Source organism: Rhineura floridana, chromosome 14 (genome assembly GCF_030035675.1).
Source record: "Rhineura floridana isolate rRhiFlo1 chromosome 14, rRhiFlo1.hap2, whole genome shotgun sequence".
Classification (NCBI taxonomy): domain Eukaryota; kingdom Metazoa; phylum Chordata; class Lepidosauria; order Squamata; family Rhineuridae; genus Rhineura; species Rhineura floridana.
Genome location: NC_084493.1, coordinates 8,550,425 through 8,574,665, shown reverse-complemented (window position 1 = coordinate 8,574,665; position 24,241 = coordinate 8,550,425). Strand labels below are relative to the sequence as shown.

The 24,241-nt window shown below is 42.5% G+C and overlaps 2 protein-coding genes across 9 annotated transcripts in view; one reads left to right on the top strand and one right to left on the bottom strand.

Annotated features, from left to right (window-relative positions):
- Positions 1-10,549, bottom strand: part of MYO9A (myosin IXA) — a 160,740-nt gene extending 150,191 nt beyond the window's left edge. For 3 of the 7 annotated variants that reach the window (XM_061595937.1, XM_061595938.1, XM_061595941.1), the window contains exon 1: positions 10,130-10,547. The gene's annotated coding sequence lies outside the window, so the exon portion shown is untranslated. Of the gene's footprint in view, positions 1-10,129 lie in introns of all 7 variants that reach the window. The other 4 variants (XM_061595942.1, XM_061595939.1, XM_061595940.1 and 1 more) reach the window with 4 other exon arrangements.
- Positions 9,766-23,927, top strand: SENP8 (SUMO peptidase family member, NEDD8 specific). 2 transcript variants are annotated; one of them, XM_061595946.1, is made up of 3 exons: positions 9,766-9,861; positions 10,726-10,852; positions 22,457-23,927. In XM_061595946.1, the coding sequence occupies exon 3, from the start codon at positions 22,499-22,501 to the stop codon at positions 23,132-23,134; it is 636 nt and encodes a 211-aa protein (XP_061451930.1). In that variant the 5' UTR covers positions 9,766-9,861; positions 10,726-10,852; positions 22,457-22,498; the 3' UTR covers positions 23,135-23,927. The 2 variants fall into 2 exon arrangements, with proteins under 2 accessions (XP_061451930.1, XP_061451929.1); XM_061595945.1 differs by lacking the exon at positions 9,766-9,861 and having other exon boundaries at positions 10,595-10,852.
- Positions 23,928-24,241: the final 314 nt, after the last annotated feature.

Genomic DNA, 24,241 nt, shown 5'->3' with positions numbered 1-24,241 from the left:
TGTATTACAAGTATTTCAAAATGCTATTTCAATTCCTATAGGGCCGATACATCTAATGTGACAAGGACTGTGTCCATGTACTCAAATTTTGAAATACCCTTTAATTTTAATACTTACATTTGCATAGTAACTCATGTATATCCAAATTCTATATACTTTTATCAACATTTTAACACTGATCCTGACCCAACAGGCCATCCTAAGGGTGCGTACCCTAGTTATCTTCCATAATATATATGACAATGGTATGAAAGGGCATTTTTAGTAGAGAAAACTTTTGCCATATTAGCTTCCTAAAATTTAGGCTTGCCACTTGTTTTAATGGTTGTACACTGTGTAAATCTGTGAATGGGAACAGTTATTTTCAAATCCTTCCTCTGGAAAACATAATACATATTGGCTTCCTCTACTGGTGTTGCAAGTTCACTTGATTTGGGAAATATTTAACTGTTGTCCTATGCTTTGCCCTTTGTAGACCAGGGTTTTCTTATACATAATTATTTGAGAACTTAAGCTTTACCTGTGAAGCATAAAAGTGTGTGTATGTCTGTAAGTTAAAAGCAGAATAAAAACACAAACTTCACATTAATTCAGTTTTGTAAAACATTTGTTTTTAAACCTTATCACCAATTCTCTTAGTGTAATAGTCAAAGAGCCATTTAACTTGGATCACAGCTACACACATTTTCATTCACGCCTGGACAAATACTTCAGTCTTGGATGCTAGCACTATATATAAGCATCAGCCACTTGCACAGTTAAATATATTTTTCAGTTCCTAGATGTCAGCACCATATTTTTAGGATCCTAGGAAACCAGGTACCTGGGATTTTGCCAACACCCTTCACTTCCTTATTAATTTGAAGACTGTAAATGCTATTATAGTACATACATACGTGTAACCATTCTTCACAAAACAGAAACTATAGATTTATTGCTTCCTAGAGTTACATTTCAGAAACCTCAACTTTTTAACTAAACCCGGCATATTAGTATATGCTGAAATAAATTTGAGTAAGGCCGCCAGCTCCTGATATCAAGGTTCCAGTATATGGGCAGGCAGAGGCCAGCACAAAAAATATTTCATCTATAATGTTACAGCCACTGCTCATTCTTTCAAGTCCCTGGCTGCCAAACAATAACATCCAAACAAAGCATCACAAGTTGCCAAAGATCACAACACAGATTGCAGCTGTGCCACTTAGAAACAAGGAGCTTACACAGTGCATGCAAAGCAAGCAACTCATCTAAGTCACCCATGCCATAAATTATAGGTCAAGTATCAAACACTTTATACGCCACAAACTGCTATTAAGTAATTCTGCATGGAAATAACAATTGAGAATGCATTTACCTGATTTGACAGTTGCAGAGCACTGAGGCCAAGAAACAAGCAATGGTCACTGAATGTATCCTTGACAAAGAGTTATGAGTAAAATTCAAGCACGCTTTATTTATCGCTATTAGTCCCCCCCTTGCACAGTTTGAGAACACTAAACCTACTCCCATATCTGTTGCTTGCTCTTATAAACACACTTTCTTAGAATCAAAGCAGCATTTAGAATTTCAGTTAAATATATTTCAGATCGTAGCCCAACTCTTCTATGCAAACAGAAGCCAGGAAAGCATTTCTGTACATCATCTCATCTTTCAATGTATCTGATAATCTCTGCAACAGGTGGGATAGGCCCTGGCTGGTAGACATATTGGGCTGGCATTACAGAAGACGTTTTATAGCGGGGGGGGGGAGAGCAATGTATTTGTGTGATCCTGGAAGCAATATTCAAACCATCCCAACTGCTCCCTAAATACCACTGTGGAAAGTGTGTGGACTGGGTGGGGAGGGAGGTGTTCTGGCTCGACAAAGAATTACTGTGCAAGTGCTGAGATGGCCAGCTGGCAGGCAGACTACAGTTGTCTCTATACAACATTATCTTGTTAGGAAACAGCTTTTGAAAAGATGTGAATACTAATTACAGAATTCTTAAAAAGATATCTTTAAGTACCTGGATTAATTTTTAATCATATAAATATTGTGCAATTTGATATTGCAGTTCCTTCAAAGATTTCAGAAACACAACCTTAACGTGCTATAAAATCACTTGATACTGGAAACTTGAAGCAAGGAATTCAGTCCCTTTCCAAGCTACCTTTTATTGCCATGTCAAAATCACAAAATAAAAAAAAATGACATACCATGATATATATTTGAATAACTGCATTTTTGGTGAAAGGAAAAGTCAGGTGCACACATCTGTGCCTAATAAGTAACGTCCAAGATTATTTTACAAGCACGTGGGGCACCTCAGCTGACAAAGCGTTTCTGTTCCAGTGACAAAATGTCAACCAAGGTAACAAGTGAGTTATAAAGGTTGGGAAATCAGGGCAAAGAGGCCAGAACAGAGTACTCGCCGCCATCTTAAGTTTACCAAACAAATTCTATGCTCCCAAGTAACCAAGTAGATAGGTAGGAAACCAGCAGGGAGGTGGGGGCTACCCACAGTATTGTATAAAACATCAAAACTCCAGCTATCCACCTGCTGGACAAAAGTCATGGGTGCACCCAATGCAAACAGCTCCTGGCTCTCAGGGAATATGTTTGTTCTCAAGAGGCCAATGTGGCTGACCTGGAGAAGTTCAGAGAGGTTGGTGAGCAAGGTCTTCAGGAGCGTGATACAGGCGTCCCACTCCCAGGGTGACTGCTCCTTTGCTGTCATAGAAAATTAGCATCTCAAGAAAGGAAGACATCACTCTGATGAAGAGGGAAATGATCCCTTAGAAGGGACCCATTTCTTGAGAGATAAGCAGATGTCCTCTCACACCAAGGATACTCCTTGGTGTGTGTGTGTGACTTGCCTGCCAGGCACAAAGGTTGAGGATACAACACATATTCTAGATACCTTGGTACACAGTCCTGGGGAGGAGTCAGTGGTCATGGTGCAAGTTGACACAAATGACATGGGGCAAGGTATTTGTGTGATCCTGGAAGCAAACTGTAAGTTGTTAGATAGAAGGGTTGAAACCCTGGATTTTCAAATGGCGTTCTTTGAGATGTTACCTATTCCAAATACAGGGCCATTTAGATAGGAATCTCAATGCATGGATGAGATGATGGTGTTGGGAGGATGGGTTTGGATTTGCTGAACACTGGGGAATGTTTTAGGACAAGCAGAGCCTATAAAAAAGGGACAGACTCCACTTGAACCAAGCTGGAACCAGACTGCTGGTGCTTAAAACCAAAAAGGTGGCAGAGTAGCTTTTAAACAACTTGCTACAGAAAGCAGACAGGATTGAGCAGTATCCAGTTTGTGATAATATTCCTTAAGGGATGAGAGTGAAAATGTATATGACTGTCCAAAAGGGCAAAGGGTAAAACTAGGCACTGAAAGTAAGGTTCATGACAGCAATTCAAGGTGGCCAAAGCACCATACAGTGAAATGCACATGCTAAAGGCATTTGAACATACACAGTATATAAGTGTTTCTATGTTAATGCTAGAAGTCTCCAAATCAAGATGGTCAAGCTTCAGTGCTTAGTCTTAAACGAGAGCACAGATGTAGTGAGCAGAATGGAAACCCAAGCTAATAATCTGAGAAGGGGCAGACTCTTCCACTAGGTGGAAATATCAGACCCAAAGAGTAGCTTACTACTGAGGATGTACAATCACCCCACCGACCAAAATCATCAGGGTGATCTTGAGATGGATAATGACATCAGGGAGACATCCAAAGGAGGAAATGCTGTAGTAACAGGTGACTCTCACACAGACTAGGCAAATGTGTGTTCCAGTCACAACAAAGATAAAATTGCCAGCAATTCTAAAAGACTCTGCCCTAGTATGTTATAGAACCAACCAGAGAGATGGAAACCCTGGACTTCATCTTAAAATGGCACCAAGGACCTGGTCCAAGATGTGGTGTTGAACACACCAGGAACGGTAACCACAGTACTATCAAATTGAACATATATGTAGATAGACAATTGTCAAGAAAGTCCAAGACAGTCAAATTTGACTTCAAAGAAGAAATTCCCCAAAATGAGGGGACTGGTAAGAAGCTGAAAGGAAAAGTTTAGGTGGACAAATCTCTCCAGAATACTTGAGGTTGTTCAAAACCACAGTAATAGAAACTCAGTTTGAATATATAGAAAAGGTACCTGCAGGGCCAACAGGATGCCAATGCAATTAACAAGCAGAGTCAAGGAAGATGTTAGAGGCGAGAAACTTCAGAAAATGGACAGCTTATCTAAATAACAAGAATGAACTCAAAACTTTGGCAAAAGAAATGCAAGCAGATGATGACAGATGCAAAAGAAATAAAAGAATTTGAGGAACACATTGCTAAAAACATTAAGATCAAGAATAAAAACTTAAATAGAAGCAGAAAACTGGCCAGAGACGCAGTTGGACCTTTGGGCATCAAGGAAATTAAAGGTGTGCTAAAGGAGGAAAAAGTGATTTCATAGAAGCAGACTGAATTCTTTGCATCTATCCACAGTGGAAAATATAGGGCAGATCCCTGCGCAAGAACTAACTTTCTTAGGAAGGGAAAGTGAGGAGTTGAGGCAAACAGTGATGACGAGAGATTATGAGAGGCTTTATTGATGAATTAAAAACCAACAAATCACTGGGTCCAGAGACTTTTATTCAAGAATTCGTAAAGAACTCAGATGTGAAGCTGCTGATCTTCCAACAGAAGTATGTAACTTGTCCCCAAGACCAACCTCTGTGTCTGAGGACTGGAATGTGGCCAATGTAACACCATTTTAAAAAATGGGATCCAGAGGGAGTCTGGGAAATTACATGCTGGTTAGCTTAACATCTGCCTCCAGGAAAACCTGTGGAAAACATTAAGGATAAAATTACCACAGATATAGAGGAATGTTTTACTGAAGTAGAACAGTCATGGCTTCCACAAGGATATGTCCTGTCTCACTAATCTTTGAGAGTGTCAACAAGCATATAGACAGGAGTGATCTGGTTGACTTTGTCCACCCACAGTTTCAAGAAGCTTTCAATAAAGCACCTCACCGAAGACTCCTGATTAACCTTAACAGTCACGGAATAAGAGGGGAGGGGGTCTCATAGATGAGCAACCGGTTAAGGAACAGGAAGCAGACAATAGGAATAAATGGACAGTTTTCACAATGAAAGGATGTAGGATGGAGAGCCCCCAAAATTGGTATTAGGATCTGTGCTTTTTAACTTGTTGATAAGTGACCCCGAGTTAGGGGTGAGCAATAAGGTAGCCAAGTTTGCTGATTGTTCAGCAAATTGTTCAGGGCAGGGGGGGGGGAAAGGACTACAAGAAGCTACAAAAACATCTCTCCAAACTGGGTGAATGGACATTAAAACTGCAAATACAATTAAATGGAAGCAATTGTAAAGAGATGATCATTAGGTCAAAAAATTCTTACATTACATATATGCTGATTGGGTCTGAACTGGTGTAATCGGACCAGGAAAGGGACCCTTGGGTTAAGGTGGATAGCTCAATATAAATAACAAGCTGTGAAGAAGGCGAATTCCATGTTAGGGACCATTTGGAAGAGGATTGAAAATAAATTGTCAACTTTAACACCATTACATAAATCTACTATTCAGAAAAAAGTAGCCAAAATCATCAAGGACCTGGAGCAACTTCCCTTTGAGAAAAGGTTACAATGTTGGTGGCTTATCTATAAAGAGGCATGCATCAAGGAACATGACAGAGATGTATAAAATTATTCATGTTGTGGAGACATTTTCTCCCTTTCTTATAATGCTAGAACTCAGAGCCATCTCATTAAGCTGAATGCTGGAAATTTCAGGGCAGATCAAAGAAGGTGTTTCTCCACATAGCACATCAACAAGATTGTAAATGCCTTTAAGAATATGTATAATATTTCCAGAATCAACATTAGCTTCTGTCCCATCTCTCCTGCACCCCAGCCCCAATACTCCCAACATGTGAATGATGTATGTATAGAATTCCCATTTCATATACTTGGGCAGGGGAGGGGGAAATATCACATTTCACCCTTAAGATTCGTTGCAAAAACTGAACAAAAGGTAAAGTGATACTTAAAGTCTAGTTGGGTCAGCAAAGCAATAACCACCTGATGGGTGACTTTCATTAGTCAAAGCCAGAAATGAAACAAAGTATTCTATTTCCTTTTACATAAATATTTTTAATCTACTTGTGTATTTATTCTCTCAAAACAACTTTCAATAAAGCTGCTGCCATCCTATGACACTGTAAAAGCAGACATTAGCAACCGTCCAAAACTAACTGTGAATAGTCAACAATACTTCATGATCGAGTCATTTCAAAAAAATTTAACTGCAACACTTTAATCTGACAGCCACAGTAACATCTATTGCAGAAAAGCATCAAAGTCTTTTCCTTTTGGCCTCGATCTAAATTACACTCCTAAGCAAATTTGTACCTCACAAGAAAATTAGATCCAGTCATTCTTGGAGGAGACCTACTGATATCAATGGACTTAAGTTATTTAAGCCCATTGATTTTGATGGGTCTACTTTCAGTATGATTTAATTGAATAGCAACCATTGCTTTCAAACATTTCTAAAACTAAATAGCTCAAAGATTTATATTAATTCAATTTTCAAAGTACCAGCAAATCTTCCTCAACCTTAGTTTAAACAATGAAGTATGAAGACACAAATTATATAATAAATAATTTTGGCAATTTTAAAGGAGATAGAGTTGACCTAAACCCTCATATTTTTTTACACTGGATATTCTCTTTAAAAATATATTATTTTAATTTCCAGGTGATGTACAACAACATTAAACAAAAACAATACACATAAAACAACGTACATTGGCTATTATTATGCATTGTGGTGCCTGTTGGTGACATAGTCATTGTGGCTATTATACTGCATAGCTGATTAAATTTTTCAATTTAAAAATTATATTTGGCAGGCATAACATATGAGAACACTGTATATCGTTGCTAAATTCATAAGAAAGGATCAGAGTAGCTACTTGAAGTATATCTGTAAGATCAAAATACCTGAACCCTACAGTATTAGAAATTGATTGATTGATTGATTGTATTTATATACCACCCCATAGCTGAAGCTCTCTGGGCGGTTTACAGCAACCACAAACAGTAAAACAAATATACAAATTTAAAACACATCTTTTAAAAACAATTTAAAACACAATTTAAAAATTTAAAACAATTTGAAATGTAGTAATGTAGAAATGTTTGCTTTTGATTCTGCATTTATTACACTAGTAAGCACATATGGTGCCAGCGCACTACAAATTGCTATGGTCTTTTTAAATTATTCTTGTTCATTGACTGTACTGTTAAAAGAAACAAAGAAAAAACAATAAAAATATGTATATAACAATATGCATGGTGCCAATCTCTTTAAAACAATCTAGCTTTTCCAGTTCCTGCCACTGGCTATGTATTCAATAACCTCACCTTCTATCAAAGGAAGAGAGGATGTCTAGTGAAAAATGATCAAAAGTTTTGACTGAAGTTACCAGGCTGAATATCAATTTACAGCCAGTGTTTTCAATAGTATCTATTAAAACGGAGATATTGCAAGGACTGGGGGAGTTATACAGCCAGATATTACATTAATGTGTAGGACTGTTTAGTAACAGAATCACCAGATGTGATGAAAATAAGCGTTTTTTTCATTTTGCAACATCATACCATATCACATAAATTTTCTGTAAAACATACACTCAGGTACCAGAAAGTCATAATTATATGTGATTTTCTCTTATATTAAATGCAGCTGGTATGGACCAGTTATGTAAGTCTTGGGTAATTTTTCTAATCAACAAAACTGAGACTAGGATCCAAAGAATAGATGAACCTAGTTCTCTGTACTCAAAAGGGCTTTCAACTTGTGTTCCTCAACAACAGTGTCCCACCACATCGCCAATGCCACATAAGAAAGCCTGACTGAAGATGAGAGAACTGTGGAAAGCAGTGTGAAACCACATGGTAGCCAGCTGTTTGACTAAATCAAACTTTAAAAATCCCACTGGATGTGTGCAAACCATTGAGTATGACTAAAGTCACTTTTAGGAACCTAGCCATGGCTGTTTTTGTACAAGCTTTCAACATCTGAGGACAAACAGCAAAATAATTTCTTGGGCCTTGTTTCCACTGCATATTATCATGGAAGGCAATGTGAAGCCTTATGATTTTTTTCTTACTGAACTCCATGCTTAAAAATGATGGATACACGTTTCGGCCAAAGACAGGAACTTTTCAGTTCTGTTAGTTTTGATGGAAGCAAGTCTAATGTGTGCTGAATGCTTCCATGAATAAAAAAGGGAATTAGAAGAGCTTAACTTTGGAAGGGTTATGGGTCCAGACCCTCCTTTTTTAAAAAGCCATACAATCGCGCAAAGCATCTCTGAACTACGTTTTTACCTTTGCCTGCAACTTCCTTAGACGAAAACATTCATTCTCCTACACTGCTGTGTAACCATTTTTCCTCCTCTAAAAGGGAGCTTTGCTAATTCCATTTCTGTTTTGAAAACCCTGAAAAAATTACACTGATACAGTTATTTTTGGAAAGGAAAATGGATTAGGAAACATAATACACTAGGTATATGAGAAGTGGAGCATACAGACAGCAAGATTTGTTTAAAAGAGAGGGGAGAAAGCTTGCTGAAATGGCAGGGGGGGCTTGATGCTGCTAGACAATTTTTTTTTGATGCTGCTGCCAAATACCCAGTCACTAACGCCTGTTTTAAAGATGGTTTCACACACAGCCACACAAGACATATAAGAAGTAGGGACTGCAATGCCTGTAATCACTCAAAAATTACAAGTGTTGGCTAGCTCAGTATTTAAGCCTTTTCACCCTTGATGCTCGAGTTTTAAGGATTTTTACATTTAAGACCAAAAGCTCTACATTCAATGGTATCCATCCACACCATAATGCCAGCTGCAGTGTCATGTTGAAAAAACCCTTGAGGAAAACATAACCACAACAGATTCATTGTATCCTCTATTGCTTGCAACGATGTTTTAGTCCAACGCTGTTTAGCAGTGATGTGAAAGCATGTACTGATTTGTCTCTACACTGCAGCGTTCTAACTACACAGCAGGTACAGGGACTAAATAAACAATCATAGCTATTGCCACAAATCCTGCCATTCCACTGAAATGTGAGAAAAGCTGAAACACAAAAGTTTTCACTGATGAACTCTTAAGGAAATGCAGAACTCCAAAATTTAAGAGACTCAAGAAGAAGAAAAACACCATCTAAACCAGGTAACAGGGAAAAAGTTGTTTCTATCAGCCAGCCCAGCCAGGGATCTTTTCATCCAGATCACAATGGAACAGCTGTAATCCAGATTTCTACCCTAGACGCATGCCATGCAACAGCAACCATCATTTTTTTTAACAGTGCCAGAAACAAGACACTGTAGCAGGGCTCCAAAAATGGATGATCTCATACTACATCCACACCGCAAGGATGGGGGTGGGTAGAGAAACAGAAGGCTCCGCGACCTTGCAAACAGTTTCCAAACCGGGGGGGGGAGTGTAACAGCCAGAAGGGGGCGGGGGAATCTTTTAAAGACATTTCACGGGAAACATGCGGAGGAACCCAGGAGCCCCCGCCGGCGGACAGAAACCAGCAAGCCGGAAGGCAGAAGAAGGAAGACTACCAATGCCCTGGAATGAATGAACATCCCACAACTCCCACCCACCTACCCCTCCCCTAAGTAGGACACAAGGGACTAGAAACCTACCCAAGCACCCGTTCTGCCAGGATTAGGACACGCAGCCCCTCGCCCGATCCTCCCAACCATTTCCTCTCTTCCCGCCCGTCAGATTACGAAGGAAACAGAGGCGACCGGGGAAGGGAGGGTAAGAGCAGCAGCAGTTACTGTCTAGCAAAGCCGCAGGTGCCGAGGTGGTAACTGGGAGCGGGGGGGGGGCGAGAGGCAGGAGACGAGGAGGAGGGCGAGAGGAAAAGACACCCCGCTGTGAAGGGCTCCGGGGTATCCCCCACTTCATAACCGGCTGCCCTGACTGACGGAATGGACCCGCGGGCGGGCAAGCAGGGAGGGGAGATGCGAGTTGCCGACACGCAGGATGCGAGCGGAGGGACTGAGAAGGGAGAGAAGGGGTTCACCTGTGGGTCGGGCGGGGCCGCCGCATCCCTCATCTTGTCTTGCCCCCCCCTCAGGCTGGAGAGGCGGGGAGGGGACAACGACGACCGCCGCCGCCGCACCGCAGTCTCCGCCTCCTCCTCTTGCTTCTGAGGCGGCGGCTGCTGTTGCTGCTCCTGCTGCCGCCGCCTTGAGTCCGTTCTGTTCCCCCACACTCCTCAAGCAGCCTGCCTGCCTTCCTTCCTTCTCTGTGAGGAAGCTGCAGCTTCGCCTCGCTCTCTTCCCGCACACAAGCACGCGCAGCGCCCGCCTCTCCGATCACTCCTCTTCGTCTTCCCTCATCATCCTCGCCAGCCCCGCCCTCCGCTCTTCCTCCCACCCCTCAGCCAGGCGGTGAGAAGGACCCGCCCCCCCAAAAGCCGCCGTGACGGGCGCGAGAGAGAGGAAAAAAGAGCAGGTCTCTCTGTCGCGCGCTCGCTCTCTCTTTCTCCCACAGCCGCGCCCCAACTAGCGTGCCAAGCCCCGCCCCTAAGAGGAGTGGGGAGGGTGCAAAGGGCCGCCCGCATCCAGACTCGTTAGGCCCGTATGTTAATGAGCTTCCTTTTCCTTTCCTCTCTAGATGGTATTCCTGTCGAGGGAGGGATGTTGCTTTTGACGGCAGTTCGGTTGCTAAGCTTGCCGTGCTTTACGGCCGCCCGTAGCAACCGGGAGAGTGTTATGAAAAGAATGAGACCGACCGCCGCCAGGTAAGGTCTCGGTGTGCCGTGTGAGGTTAAAGCGTCAGGGAGAGAAACAGCCCCTGGGGTGCAATGTCGATAATGGCAAGAAAGCTAATAATAAGCGTTGTTTTTTTTTTTAAAGGCAAGCGTCTGGTGACGAGTTGCGCGCGGTTTTGCGGGGGATGGGGCTTCTTTTCGCTTCCCTCCAGACTGGCTGCAGCAGTCAATGGCCGTTCCCGTGTAAGGGAGCCGGTCTAATCGCCACACACAGTAGGGCGAAAGGGAGCAGAAGTGACCTTTACCGACCAAATTGATCCCCCTCAAAAGCGGCCAGAATCCATAATGCTGCTTTCTAGCTGATTTTTTTTAAAAGCTGTATTTCAAATTTACATAAACTTGCTCGGGTAGATCCATATTCACCAATAACAAATCTGCTTTTTACTGTTTTTCATATATATATATGTGTGTGTGTGTGTGTTTCTAGCTGGAAACAGGAGACTGAGCCTTTGGTCTGATCCGTCAGGCAGTTCTTCCTGATGTGATGGTACATGGCCTCCAACAAGCTTTAAAGCAATACAAAAATGTTAAAAACCAGCAACAGCTACACAATATCACATCACAAAAAACAGTTAAAATCTGAACTGTACCTTACAGTTTTAACTGGTTTTCATTGCAATTTTAATTGTTGGGTTTTTTTGTGATGTGATGTGTAGTTGTTGCTGGGTTTTTTATTTTTTGTATTGCTTTAGTCTTGTTGGAGGTCATGTACCATAGTTCCAGGTTATGGTCTGAAGGCGTACGTGGCCAGCTCCCTGCTGAAGCTAAGCAGTGTCAGGTCTAGTCAGTGCCTGGATGGGAGACCGCCTGGGAACCATGTGGAAGCCGCCTTGCGTTTCAATCATGAAAAAGAAAGGTGGGATAGAAATGCAATAAATAAATAAAATAATCAGAAACAATGGAACAACTGCCCTGCCAGATCAGACCAAAGGCCTATCTAGCCCAGTCTTCTGTTTCCAGCTAGATTCCTCTGGGAAGCTCACAATGAGGATAGTCCTCCCCTCTTGTGTTCCCCAACAACTGAAGTCCCATATAGCCATCAGACTTATTCCCTTCATGAACTTGTTTAATCCCCTTTGGTGGCCATAATTTGTATTATATTCGATCATGTCCTTCCTTATTAGCATTTTGTTCTAAACTAAAAGGCCCAAATGTTGCAGCCTTTCCTCATAGGGAAGGTGCTCCAGTGATCATTTTGGTTCTTCTTTTCTGCACCTCAGTACCTTAAACTAAAAATAATCTAATAGGTCAAACTTATGAGATATTAAAGAAATGGACACCTTATGGTACATAAACACATTTGTCAGTCCACAGAAAAGTGAAAGTCAAAACTTACTTAGGATATTATAGAATCTTCGGAAACCCGCTGTAACGAGTTCACTAGTTAACTGGTTCAAAATTTCATGCATCCGCCGGGACTTAGACTCCAATATTATGGCAGTTGAACCTAATGAGGTATCCGGAGCACGGTCTTGTCCTCATTTATTGGATGAGTTTCAGTTGGTACAGCTCGAGGACGTTGACAAGGTGCTTGGACTGGTGCGTGCAACCACTTCTGTACTGGATCCTTGCCCCTCTTGGCTAGTGAAAGCTGGCAGGACTGGAACAGCCGGCTGGGCCAGGGAAGTGATAAATGCCTCCTTGAGAGAGGGAGTGGTCCCTAGTTGTTTGAAAGAGGCGGTAGTGAGACCACTCCTGAAGAAACCTTCCCTGGATCCAGATATCTATAGACCGGTAGCGAATGTTCCATTCCTGGGCAAGGTCTTAGAACGTGTGGTGGCCAGCCAGCTCCAGGTGCTCTTGGATGAAACTGATTATCTAGATCCATTTCAATCCGGTTTTAGGCCTGGTTTTGGCACTGAAACAGCCTTGGTCGCCCTGTACGATGACCTATGTCGGGAGAGGGACAGGGGGAGTGTAACTCTGTTGATTCTCCTTGATCTCTCAGCTGCTTTTGATACCATCAACCATGGTATCCTTCTGGGGAGACTCACGGAGTTGGGAGTTGGAGGTACTGCTTGGCAGTGGCTCTGCTCCTACTTGGTGGACCGCCTCCAGAAGGTAGGGCTTGGGGAGCATTATTCGATACCCTGGACTCTCCATTGTGGAGTCCCGCAGGGATCGGTTCTGTCCCCTATGCTTTTTAACATCTACATGAAGCTGCTGGGTGCTGTCATCAGGAGTTTTGGAGTGCGTTGTCACCAGTATGCTGATGACACGCAACTCTATTTCTCCTTCTCATCTTCATCAGGTGAGGCTGTTAATGTGCTGAACCGTTGCCTGGCCGCGATAATAGACTGGATGAGAGCTAATAAACTGAGGCTCAATCCTGACAAGACTGAGACGCTGTTGGTGAGTGCCTTCTCCGCCCAGATGGTGGATGTTCAACCTGTTCTGGATGGGGTTACATTCCCCCTGAAGGAACAGGTTCGTAGCTTGGGGGTTCTTTTCGATCCATTCCTGTCTCTCGAGGCTCAGGTGGCCTCGGTGGCACGGAATGCGTTCTACCACCTTCGTTTGGTAGCCCAGCTACGCCCCTATCTGGAAAGCGATGACCTCACTTCAGTCGTGCGTGCTCTGGTAATCTCTAGATTGGATTACTGCAATGCGCTCTACGTGGGGCTGCCTTTGAAGACAGTTCGGAAACTACAGCTAGTGCAAAACGCAGCTGCTAGACTGTTGACGAGGACCAGGCGGTCCGCACGTATAACACCTGTCCTGGCTCATTTGCACTGGCTACCTATTTGTTTCCGGGCTAAATTCAAAGCGCTAGTTTTGACTTATAACGCCTTACACGGCGTGGGACCACAATACCTAGCGGAACGCCTCTCCCGATATGAATCTACCCGCTCACTACGTTCAACATCAAAGGCCCTCCTCCGAGTCCCAACCCACAGAGAGGCTCGGAGGGTTGTAACAAGATCCAGGGCCTTTTGAATAGTGGCCCCCGAATTATGGAACAGTCTCCCCGATGAGGTACGCCTGGCGCCTACACTTTTATCTTTTCAGCACCAGGTTAAAACCTTTTTATTCTCCCAGGCATTTTAACTTAATTTATTTTTTAGCTTTCAATTTATACCAGGCTGTTTTACTGTTTAATATGTATGCTTTTTACTGACCTTTGTCATTTTATTGTATTTTACTCTATGTTGTGCACCGCCCTGAGAGCCTTTTGGCTGTGGGTGGTATAGAAATCGAAATAAATAAAATAAATAAATAAATAATGTTTTAAAAAATAAAGTTGGGCTACTTACAAGATTAACAGTGCAATCTTACACCTTTCTACTCAGATGTAAGTCCCAATGGGGCTTGCTTCCTAGTAAGTATGACTAGCATTGCCGCCTTAGATATTCGCTGCTTGAGGCACTTAAATGCATTTGACAGGCCACAACAGTTCTGCCACAAATCTGTTGGCCTTTTAATGTGCCACAAGATGTGTTTTTGCTTGCTCAATAAACAAGCAGACAGGGGAGAAGAAGCACACACTTTGCAGGCTAGCAGATTTGCTGTGCTCTAAACGTGTACCATAATAAATATGTTAATCTTTAAAGTGACACAACACCTTTGATTTGCATTTTGCTATAACAGGCTAACATGAATAACCTTTTGAGTAACCACATGTAGGGTTTTGTTAACATCCAGAAGTAAGCACCACTGAAGTCAATGGGTCATATTCTCAAATAAGTGTACATATGAGTGCAATTAGGGCAATAAATACTTCCCCCCCCCCAAAAAAATTGTATTTAATGCCCTAATTGCACTCATATGCAATGACAGGGCACCACAGGGGGAAAGGCATTATCTCTATTCACCATCCACCTTACTCCTGATGGCAGGGATACCCAGAGTTGGAACAGGTTAAAACCACAAAGAGTTTGGGATACCTTCATTGAGGAAGCAGACTCCAAGAAAGCATATGCGGTATATCAAATCAAATTTTGTTACAGTCAACAGACCACTGAATTATCAGATAAAAACAAACCTCATTAAAAAAATTATAAATGGAATATAAATAAATAAGTGAAATAATACTTTTAAAAAATTACAGCAAGAAAGCATATACGGTAATAAAATGTGTTAGTCTTTAAGGTACCACAAGATTCTTTGGTGTTTTTTGCTGCAACAGACTAAAACAACCCTCCCCTCCCCTCAAAAAGATTAAAACCAGCACTTCAAATTGTGCTTGGAAAGACTGGGAGCCAATATGCCTATTTTGAAACTGGCAAGGTATGTTTCCTTCTGCTGGTCTCACTTAGCAATCTGGCCACAGTATTTTGGACCAACTGTAGTTTCTGAGCAGTCTTCAAAGGGAACTCATTACGGTGGTACAGACAAGGTATGTATAAGTGTGGTATGGCTGTCTCTTTCCAGGAAGGGCCACAGCTGATACACTAGACCCAAATGATAGGCACTTCATGCCACAGAGGACAGTTTAGCCCCCCCAAAACAAGGCTAGATCTACTAGCACCCCCAGGCTATGAACTTGTGCTTTCAGAGGGACTGTAACCAAAGCATCTTTCAGAAATATTGTAAGGCCTACCTGTTACGAGAGGGGCCACAGCTCCATGATAGAGCCTAAGGTTTGTTTGCAGAAGGTTCCAGGCATCAACAATAACATTTCTACTTTGCCACCTTACAGGAAACTTGTTGGGCCTAAAAAAAGACTGGCAAGCCTTCCCCCTTCCGCCTTCTATAGCATATACCATGTGCTTTGCCATATCTCCCAGGAAACTGAGTTGGTGTTTAACAAGGATTTTCTTTAGATGTGGGATTCGTGTAGTGAGTCACTGTCAAGAGGTTTCAAGTAACAGCTAATAGAATGGCAGTGCTCCTTTGCATTTGGGAACAAATGCATACAAAAGTCTGCCAGTTACTTGCTCTGGAACAAGACTGAAAAACTGCCACATATGTGAATCAGAGGTGGTTAGGCAAAGAACAGAATTCATTCTGTAGCTATTACTCTGTGGAGGTCTGACAGTTAAGTTTTGATGGTGTTATCTAAAGAGAGAGAATATAAGAAGAGTACTGCTAATTCAGACCAAATACCTATCAGATCTAATACCCTCTTTCTTGCAGTGGCCAACTGTCCTGTTCTTAACAGGCTCCTGAAGAGGCTGGAGACTTTCAGGCAATAACAAATTGAGGGCAATACAAGGCAGTATCCAGGGCCAGTCCAAAGTCAGAGTCCATAACAATAAAGGGGTCAGGCCAGAAGTAAGGTCAGAGCAGTCCAAGGTCAAGATCCAAGTAGTCTGTGGGCAAGGCAGGGCAAGGACAAGGCAAGAAATTGTCCCAGCAGCTCCTACAGGCTAGCACTGGGGGTTCTGAGCTGAAGCTGCTGGAACCATAAGCCAAACCTCAGCTGGCTCCTATCAACCACCTTCAGCCAGACCTTTACTCCCAAGGAGACCTTGACTGCCAGGCAGTCCTGGTCTACAGTCAGGCACTCCTCCAGATGGGCCAAGTCTCCAACTAGCGTTTTAAGCAATGGCTCTCCCTTGGGCTTGGGACCCATTCAGTCTTGGTATCAGAGGCCAAACTCATCCTGGGTGCAGGCAGCCCTTCCTCGCCCTCATTGCAGGACCCTGGCTCTTCACTCCCAGATTGAGCCTGACTCAGGGCTGGGTCCAAGACCAGAGCCTCCTGGTTTTTATCTGATAAAGACTCTCTCGGCTGGAAACTGAATAGCAAAATGTCTATGGGAAGCCCACAAGCACAATATAAGGGCAACAGCCTTCTCTGACTACTGTAACTACGGATAGTGCACAGCCATAAGCTGTTGACAGCTTTATCCATGATTTATCCAGTCCCCATTTAAGGGAAGTTAGTGTCCATCACCATATCTTGTGACAGCAAATTCCATAGGTTAACTGTGTGCAGCATGAAGTGCTTCCTTTTGTCTGCCCTAAATTTCCCATCATTCAGCTCCATTAGCTAACCCCGGTTCTAGAGGAAGAAAAGCTTCTCTATCCACTTTTTCCATACCATGCATAATTTTACACTCCTCTATAATTTTTCCACATTCCTCACCTTCTAACGTAAAAAGTCTAAAACATTGTAACATTTCCTCATTGGGGAATTGCTCCCCCCCCCCGGTTCATATTGGTTGCCCTTTTCTGTACCTTTTTCAGCTCTGCAGCATCCTTTTTGTGATGTGGAAACCAGAACTGTACACAGTGTTCAAAGTGTAGTTGCAAGTAGATTTGTATAAAGGCATTACAATATGGGTAGTTTTATTTTTGATTCCTTTCACAATAATATCCCTAGCACGGAATTTGCCTTTTTCACAGCTGTGGCTCACTGGACACACACATGGTGTCCACAAGATCAAGATCTCCTTCCTTGGTCAGTCATCACCAGCTCAGACCCCATCAGCGTGTATGTGAAATCAGGGCTTTTTGTCCCAGTGTGCAGCATTTTCCCCTTAACTTTATATCGAACCATATTTGCCATTTTATTGCCCGTTCACTCAGTTTGGAGAGATCCTTTTGGGGTGCTCTGCAATCCCTTTTTACTTTTAAAACTCTGGTTAATTTGGTGTTGTTAACAAACTTAGCTACCTCACTGGTCACCCCTAATTCAGTTTGGAACTAATTGAAAAGCATAGGTCCCAGTAGTGATATGTGGGTGGGTGGAAGGACACTTCTTGCATCCCACCATTGTGAGAACTGTCTATATTCCTCCTGTCTGCTTCCTATTCTTTAACCAGTTACCCATCAATACGAGGACCTGTCCTCTTTTCCCACGACTGCTCAGCTTAGTCAGGAGTTATTGGTGAAGGTGTTTGTCGGAGCTCTTTGAACATTCAGGTACACAGTGTCTACTACTGGAGTTGGGGAGCTTTTCCAGCCCGCAGGCCATTTTGACAGGTGGGCAAGGCTGGCTGCTTGTCCATCACCTGAAATCACAATGATGTCAGATGATGCATTTTCCTTTGCGCATGGAGTTTGAAATCAAACTGCACAGGCAGAGGTACAGGACTTTTGCAGGCACTGACAATCAGCTGATTATTGGCACTTGCAAAGCCCTGTGCCTTGAGTACCGACAATCACAGTGGTGCTTGCAAAGACACAGGACTTGCAAGCATCACTAATTGGCGCAGTACCTACAAACCTTGTTTTTGGCAAGGAGAAGCATCTTTATCTGCTCCACTGATGGGCGTACCTTGAGTGAAACATCATTGCGGGCCCTGTGGGTATGTTTGTAATTAGGCCTACATGCCAGAGGTTCCCCACCAGTGGTCTACTGGATTACCCCTATTCATTTGCTTCTTGACACTGTCAACGGTTAGCAAGACAAGACTTACCTTTGCAGAAGCTATGCTGATTCTTCTTCAGCATGACTTCTAATATATGTGATACTTTTATCTTTAATTATGCTTTCCGTCAATGTATAGCCATAACAGGTATTAAGCTAAACCATTTCTAATTTACTGGATCAGCCACTTGGCACCCTTTTGAAAAACTGATGTATGTTACATTGGTCTCTTTCCAGTCCTCTGATACCAAGGCCGATTTTGGAAACAAGTTAAAGTCAACAATTTCACATTTGAGTTTTTAAAAATCCCTCAGGTAGATACCATAGGGACCCAATGACTTGTTAATTTTTAAATTTGTCAATAAGGTTTGGAACGTCATCTCTTTTGCCACCACTGTTTGCCTCAGTTCTTCAGCTTCTCTTCCTGAAAAAAGTCAGTTCAAGCACAGGGATCTACCCGTCATCCTCTTCAAGATGTAGGGCAGAAGCAAAGAATTCATTCAGCTTTTCTGCAATCCTCCTTTAGCACACCTTTTAATTCCCTTTTTGGCCAGCAGTTCATCTGCCTCCTTAGACTGTTTCCTACTTCTGATGTATTTAAGGAGTTTTTATTGTGGGTCTTGTTCTTTGCAATATACTCATCAAATTCTATTTTTGCATCCTTGATTATCTGCTTGTATTTTTGTGAGTACATGCTGGTGTTTCATTTTATTTTTCTAATTTGGGAAAGACTTCCAGTTTCTGAAGGAAGTCTTCTTGCCTCTTATAACTTCCTTGACTTGACTCATTTACCACACTGACTCAGCAATAGATTATAATGGAATTTCAAGGTTGCTCATATACTAGAAAAGATTGTCATCATAATCTTCTAGGATTCGAAGCTGGATGTTCCCCTTCAAAGAGCATCTGTCTGTTTTCCATAGCTAACAATAAAGTCTTTAATTGTGAAGACTGGGGAGGTTGATCATTGTTTTCTTGGGCATGGCCCAATGCAACAGTTTGTATCCATGGAAGAATTCTTTGCTTCTGTATTTCTGTTTCTGGATGTTCACGTATCGTTCAGGATTTTGGAAACTGAACGTTTATCTTGAAAGTAGCACCTGTTGCTACATCCAGGAAAAAACCTTTGTGAAATGGTCTGTCTTTTCAGCTTTCTTGTAAAATTATAGTTTGCGAACCACCAATGATCCACAAGCTCCACTCCGGTAGTCCACCCAGAAGCAGGGATGACAGCTGGATGTGAATAATTTTCCTGGCATCTGAAGTAGTTCACTATTCCTTGCCCTGTCCTCCCACAGATCAGCACCAAACCCTAATGTAAGCTGAGGCTAGGGGGCCATGTGGTTTGGGCCTCCTGTGGAATCTCTAATGGCTAAGGGTACTGGAGCATTTTCACTGTTGATATTGGGTATTACTGTTCGGGCAAGTTGCTGTGTGCAAAAGCCGCTATAAAGAGGAGTTTTGCAGGATAAACTGAGCCACCTGCTTGAAACCCTTTCCCCACCCTATACTTGGACCTGCAGTTGAGTCCATCCCCTCAACCAGGTGAGATGAGCACTCTTTCTCTGAGATTGCTACGGGTTGTTTTTCACTTGTGAATGCATACACTCAGCATTAGGAAAGATCATTAAGTAATTCACCAAGATTCTCGGCAATGTTCAAGTGGTCTGTGAAAAAAAAGTTTGGTGAATCACCTTGTATAATATTCCATAAGCCACACCTGTCCAGGACTCCAACAGTAGTTTCCAAGATTACCTGCTAGCAAGCTATAAGGATTACTCATTTGCATTAAAAAGTATATCCAGCCATAGGAGTAGTTTATGGAATCATCCTTCGGCTGCAAAAGCATAACATAAAAACCAACTGTACCATTTAAAAAAAAATCTCAAGGATGATTAGGAGTAGAGTTGACTGACTGGCAAGTTGACTTAGGTAACTGCTCACCTTACATTTTTATCATCATATGCTTGATAAAACTGCTGGAATGGTCAGTGCCACGTGCATTAGTTCATAAGACATTTCATTTTGACATACATGGAAAATTTCGGATGCTTAAGAGAACAGAAAGATCTAGTTCATTGCACAGCTTCCTTCCACTGCCATATGCATCCAGTATGTTTCATGTAGGCCGCTTTAATTTCCTCAATCAGAATTTAAAGGGACATTGCTTAATTTTTGACATGACAAAGCTTAACAATGTTCACTGGTTTACACCTGAACAAGGAGTAGTTAATTGAGTTGTCTTTGTCCCTTAATAATTTCTATTGCACTTAAGATAAGTTTCCCACATCCTTCCTAATGAGTAAATAAACGAGCGTATGAGAGTTCATTCCTGCTGCAATGGGTGGGTACTGCTCCCTGGTTTGCTGTCTGTGTGCGAGTTGTGCTTTCAGAAGGCTGGACCAGATCCAGAGTGATAAGAGTTGCTATTTACAGAACATAAAACCTCAAATCATTTCAGGGCTGCAATTAATTTCACACCTACTTGTAAGTAAGCACTAGTTAACTCTACAAGTCTCTGATTTTAATGTTTTTAATTGTTGTAAACTGCCCAGAGAGCTTCGGCTATGGGGCAGTATACAAATGTAATAAATGATAATAATTTCAGGGGTGTTTATCTGCTGGGCTGGGACTGAAAAAAGGCACACTATGCTTACCTTCATAATAGTGTTAGGTGATCATAAAAATATGCTGTTAGGTCTGGTTGACATTAGACCAACAGTCATGTAGCTGCCCTGCATATCAAATGCTTGTTGGCTGCCTGGCTTCTGTTTTCAGGACAGTGTAGCCAACGTCCCTCCTAATGGGAACACTCCAGGATCCCTTCTGGTTTATCTGGGACCACAATTCAGTTTAGAGAGATGGAATGGGCAGGTTGGACGCCATAGTTGATTGAGAACTAGGTGTTATACTGGATATAAGACTGTTGCTAAAAGCTGCATCCAGGTGTTTAGTACTGTTTAGATATATTTACATATGGCAACATACCATAATTTCCTCATCCCTAGTCTATATCTTTGGTTGCTTTGGAGGAAAGACATGCGTAGAGTCTAAATGTTCCTGGAAAAGACTGGGTATGGGATTATCATTTTCAGCAGCAGTCCCTTGCCAGGTGTAATGTCTAGTTGCAGCCGGAAGGCAAATCTTGATAAAGTCTATTGAAAAGAAGATGGCTGTGGAATTTTTCTCACCTGATACAAAGGCAGATAGTTCTCTGGAATTGTTCAGAAAAGTATCATTGCAAGTCATCACTGGCTACGGTATTTTCTATAATGTAAGGGGCTGCCATCGTGGGATTTAAAAATAATGTTTATTATTTAAAGGAGTCATCTTAATGATGACCAAATAGATCTGTTCTATTTAAACAGGCTTTTATTAAGCCCAAAGTACATCTGCAACTAGAGTCAACATGTCATCAATTTTATCATGTTTTTTCTGCCTCTTAGAAAGATCGATAGGTACTATAGCTGGTAAATTATTTCATGCAATGACTTACTTGAAAGTGATTTGGTGTGTTTGACTTCCCTCCCCCGCTTTTGGCTTTTTGTCTAGCTAGAGGAAGTGGACAGGTAGCATTTCTGGTACTAGGCACTAGACAAATTCTAGCCGGCGATCCCTCACCCCCTCTCATGAACTGTAATGGGGTGTTTACCTTTTACAGTGACTTGCCTTATTTGCAATGCTGAGGCTCCTTTCTTTGTTCTTACACTGATGTTATGTATTAATTTTGTTTGCTTAATTTTATATCCTGCCTTTCCTTCAAGGAGCTTAAGGTAGTATACCTGGTTCTTTTATCCTCACAACAACCCTGTGAGTTAGGCTGAAGGATGGCAACTGTAGGCGAACCTGCCCCTCTCCATTTGGTCGTAGTTGAACAAACTGGTTCTCATCCTATTAATCAGTGAAAGGCATCCTCAAAAATGCTTTGTGGGGAGAATTCCTGGCCTTCGGATGAGAAAGGTGCCCAGCAGTACATATCCTGCCTTTAGTTTTCACTTAGACAGCAGTGTGGAGAATGTCAGAAGCAACAGGGTCTTTTGCTGTTTATTATCTCCTCTGTACCCATGTTCAAGCACACACATTTTCCAGAAAGCACACAGAACATGGGAGAGGAGCAGGGTCTGATCTCACTTCTTCTAAGATTTGGGTAAGATAAGGAACAGCAGGGCTCTTCTCCTGCTGTCAGCTGGCTAGCTAGTAAGACCCCCCTGTGGGTTAGCTGACATCATTTCATGACTGTACTGGTCATCTTCAGCAATGGAAAAAGCCCAGCCTATTTTAATAGTAATCTGTTCTTTTCTCCCTTGATTATTTTAGGCACTGGTATTTCTCTGGCTGCTGTGACTCTGCCTGGATAGAATGGACCCTGTTGTCCTAAGTTACATGGACAGTTTGCTGAGACAATCAGACGTCTTGTTGCTGGATCCTCCCTGCTGGCTCAACGACCACATCATCGGATTTGCCTTTGAGTACTTTGCCAGTGACCAGTTCCAAGACTTCTCTGATCAAGTGTGCTTCGTTGGCCCTGAGGTGGCTCAGTTCATCAAATGTACAACCAGCCAGGAGGAGCTGGCTCTATTTCTTGAGCCTTTGAACCTCCCCCACAAACAAATAGTGTTCCTGGCCATCAATGACAACTCCAGCCAAGCTGCTGGCGGCACACACTGGAGCCTGCTAGTTTACTTCCGAGACAAAAATTGCTTTGCTCACTATGACTCCCACACTAGGAGCAACTCTGCCCATGCCAGACGGGTAGCGGGGAAGTTGGAGACCTTTCTCGGCAAAAAAGGCAAAGTTGCCTTTGTAGAGGAGAAGGCCCCTGCCCAGCAGAATAGCTATGACTGTGGGATGTACGTAATCTGTAACACAGAAGCTCTGTGTCAAGAATTCTTCCAGGGGCAGCAGGAGCCAGCGCTTCAGCTCCTTACTCCCTCCTATATAACAAGCAAGAGAGAAGAATGGAAGGAACTCATTGCTAAGCTGTCTCAGAAGTGACCTGCCAGTTTCCAACTTACTGTCATTCTTCTCCTTCTCTCAGTGCCTAAGGTGGGGGAGGTTTGTGCACAGGGTTTTCCCTGCAGAAAGAATGTACTGACCTCTGAATTTCTGCACTGCCTTATTCTCCTGCTGATCAGAATAGAGCTGTAATACTGGGCGGTTGTGGCTTTGGCCAGTTCTCTCACCCCTTTGTCCGTGTGTGATCAATTTTCATGATGTCAGTGACGTGGTATATTTCTGCCTGTATCCAACTGTGGCAAATTTCAGCAGCCCTCTTCAAAAATCATGCCAGATTCATTGGAAGTTAGATTAGATGACATAATGCTGTAAACCTTCTTGTTTCCAAATTCCCCCAAAGGCTAGCGGTAGGGGAGGGGAACCCTCTTTTATTCCTGCTTGTAAAAGTAAGGATTGTTGTATTGACTGCCTATCTGGGGAAAACGGTACAGATCACTGCAGTATGATGAGGCAAAATTTCTATAATGTAAACCTTACTGGCAAGAGATAGCTGGTTCCATTTGGTTTCTAGAAGTTCTTTCTTCTGTTGCTTATTTTACATGCCATGACTTGCTTAAGATGTTGCACCTGTAAATGGGTGCTGTGATAGATCTCATAAGGGAGGGGAAATGCAGGCTTCCCACTCCGTGTCTTGAAGGGGAAGAAACCTAAATCATCACTACAGCCTGATACTGTGTGTTTTGAACTGTGATCCCTCCCATCCCCAGGACATCACTCTGAGTACGTTTAGGCTGTAAAAAGAGTGCACTAAATAAATAAATTCTCAAATGTGTTTAGTCGTTGATAATTCCTGTAGGACTTGGTTCCTAGAAGAAAGGATTTCTGGATATACTTATGAAAACGAGAGGACTGGAAAGTCATTTGGTATTTCTACATTTATTATGACATGGGTTGTCTTTAAATTCCACGGCAGCAGCTCAGTATCAACCTAGTGCTTCATTCTGCTTTTTGGGAAGCAAGTTGGGGATCTGGAGCCGGCTGCTGAAACTTAGAAAAACATCAGAGTGGTAACATAAGGAGGCAATGGGCTCATTAGCCCCCTCAATGTGTCTCCCCAGTTTGTCTTTACTCTTCATTAATAACAAT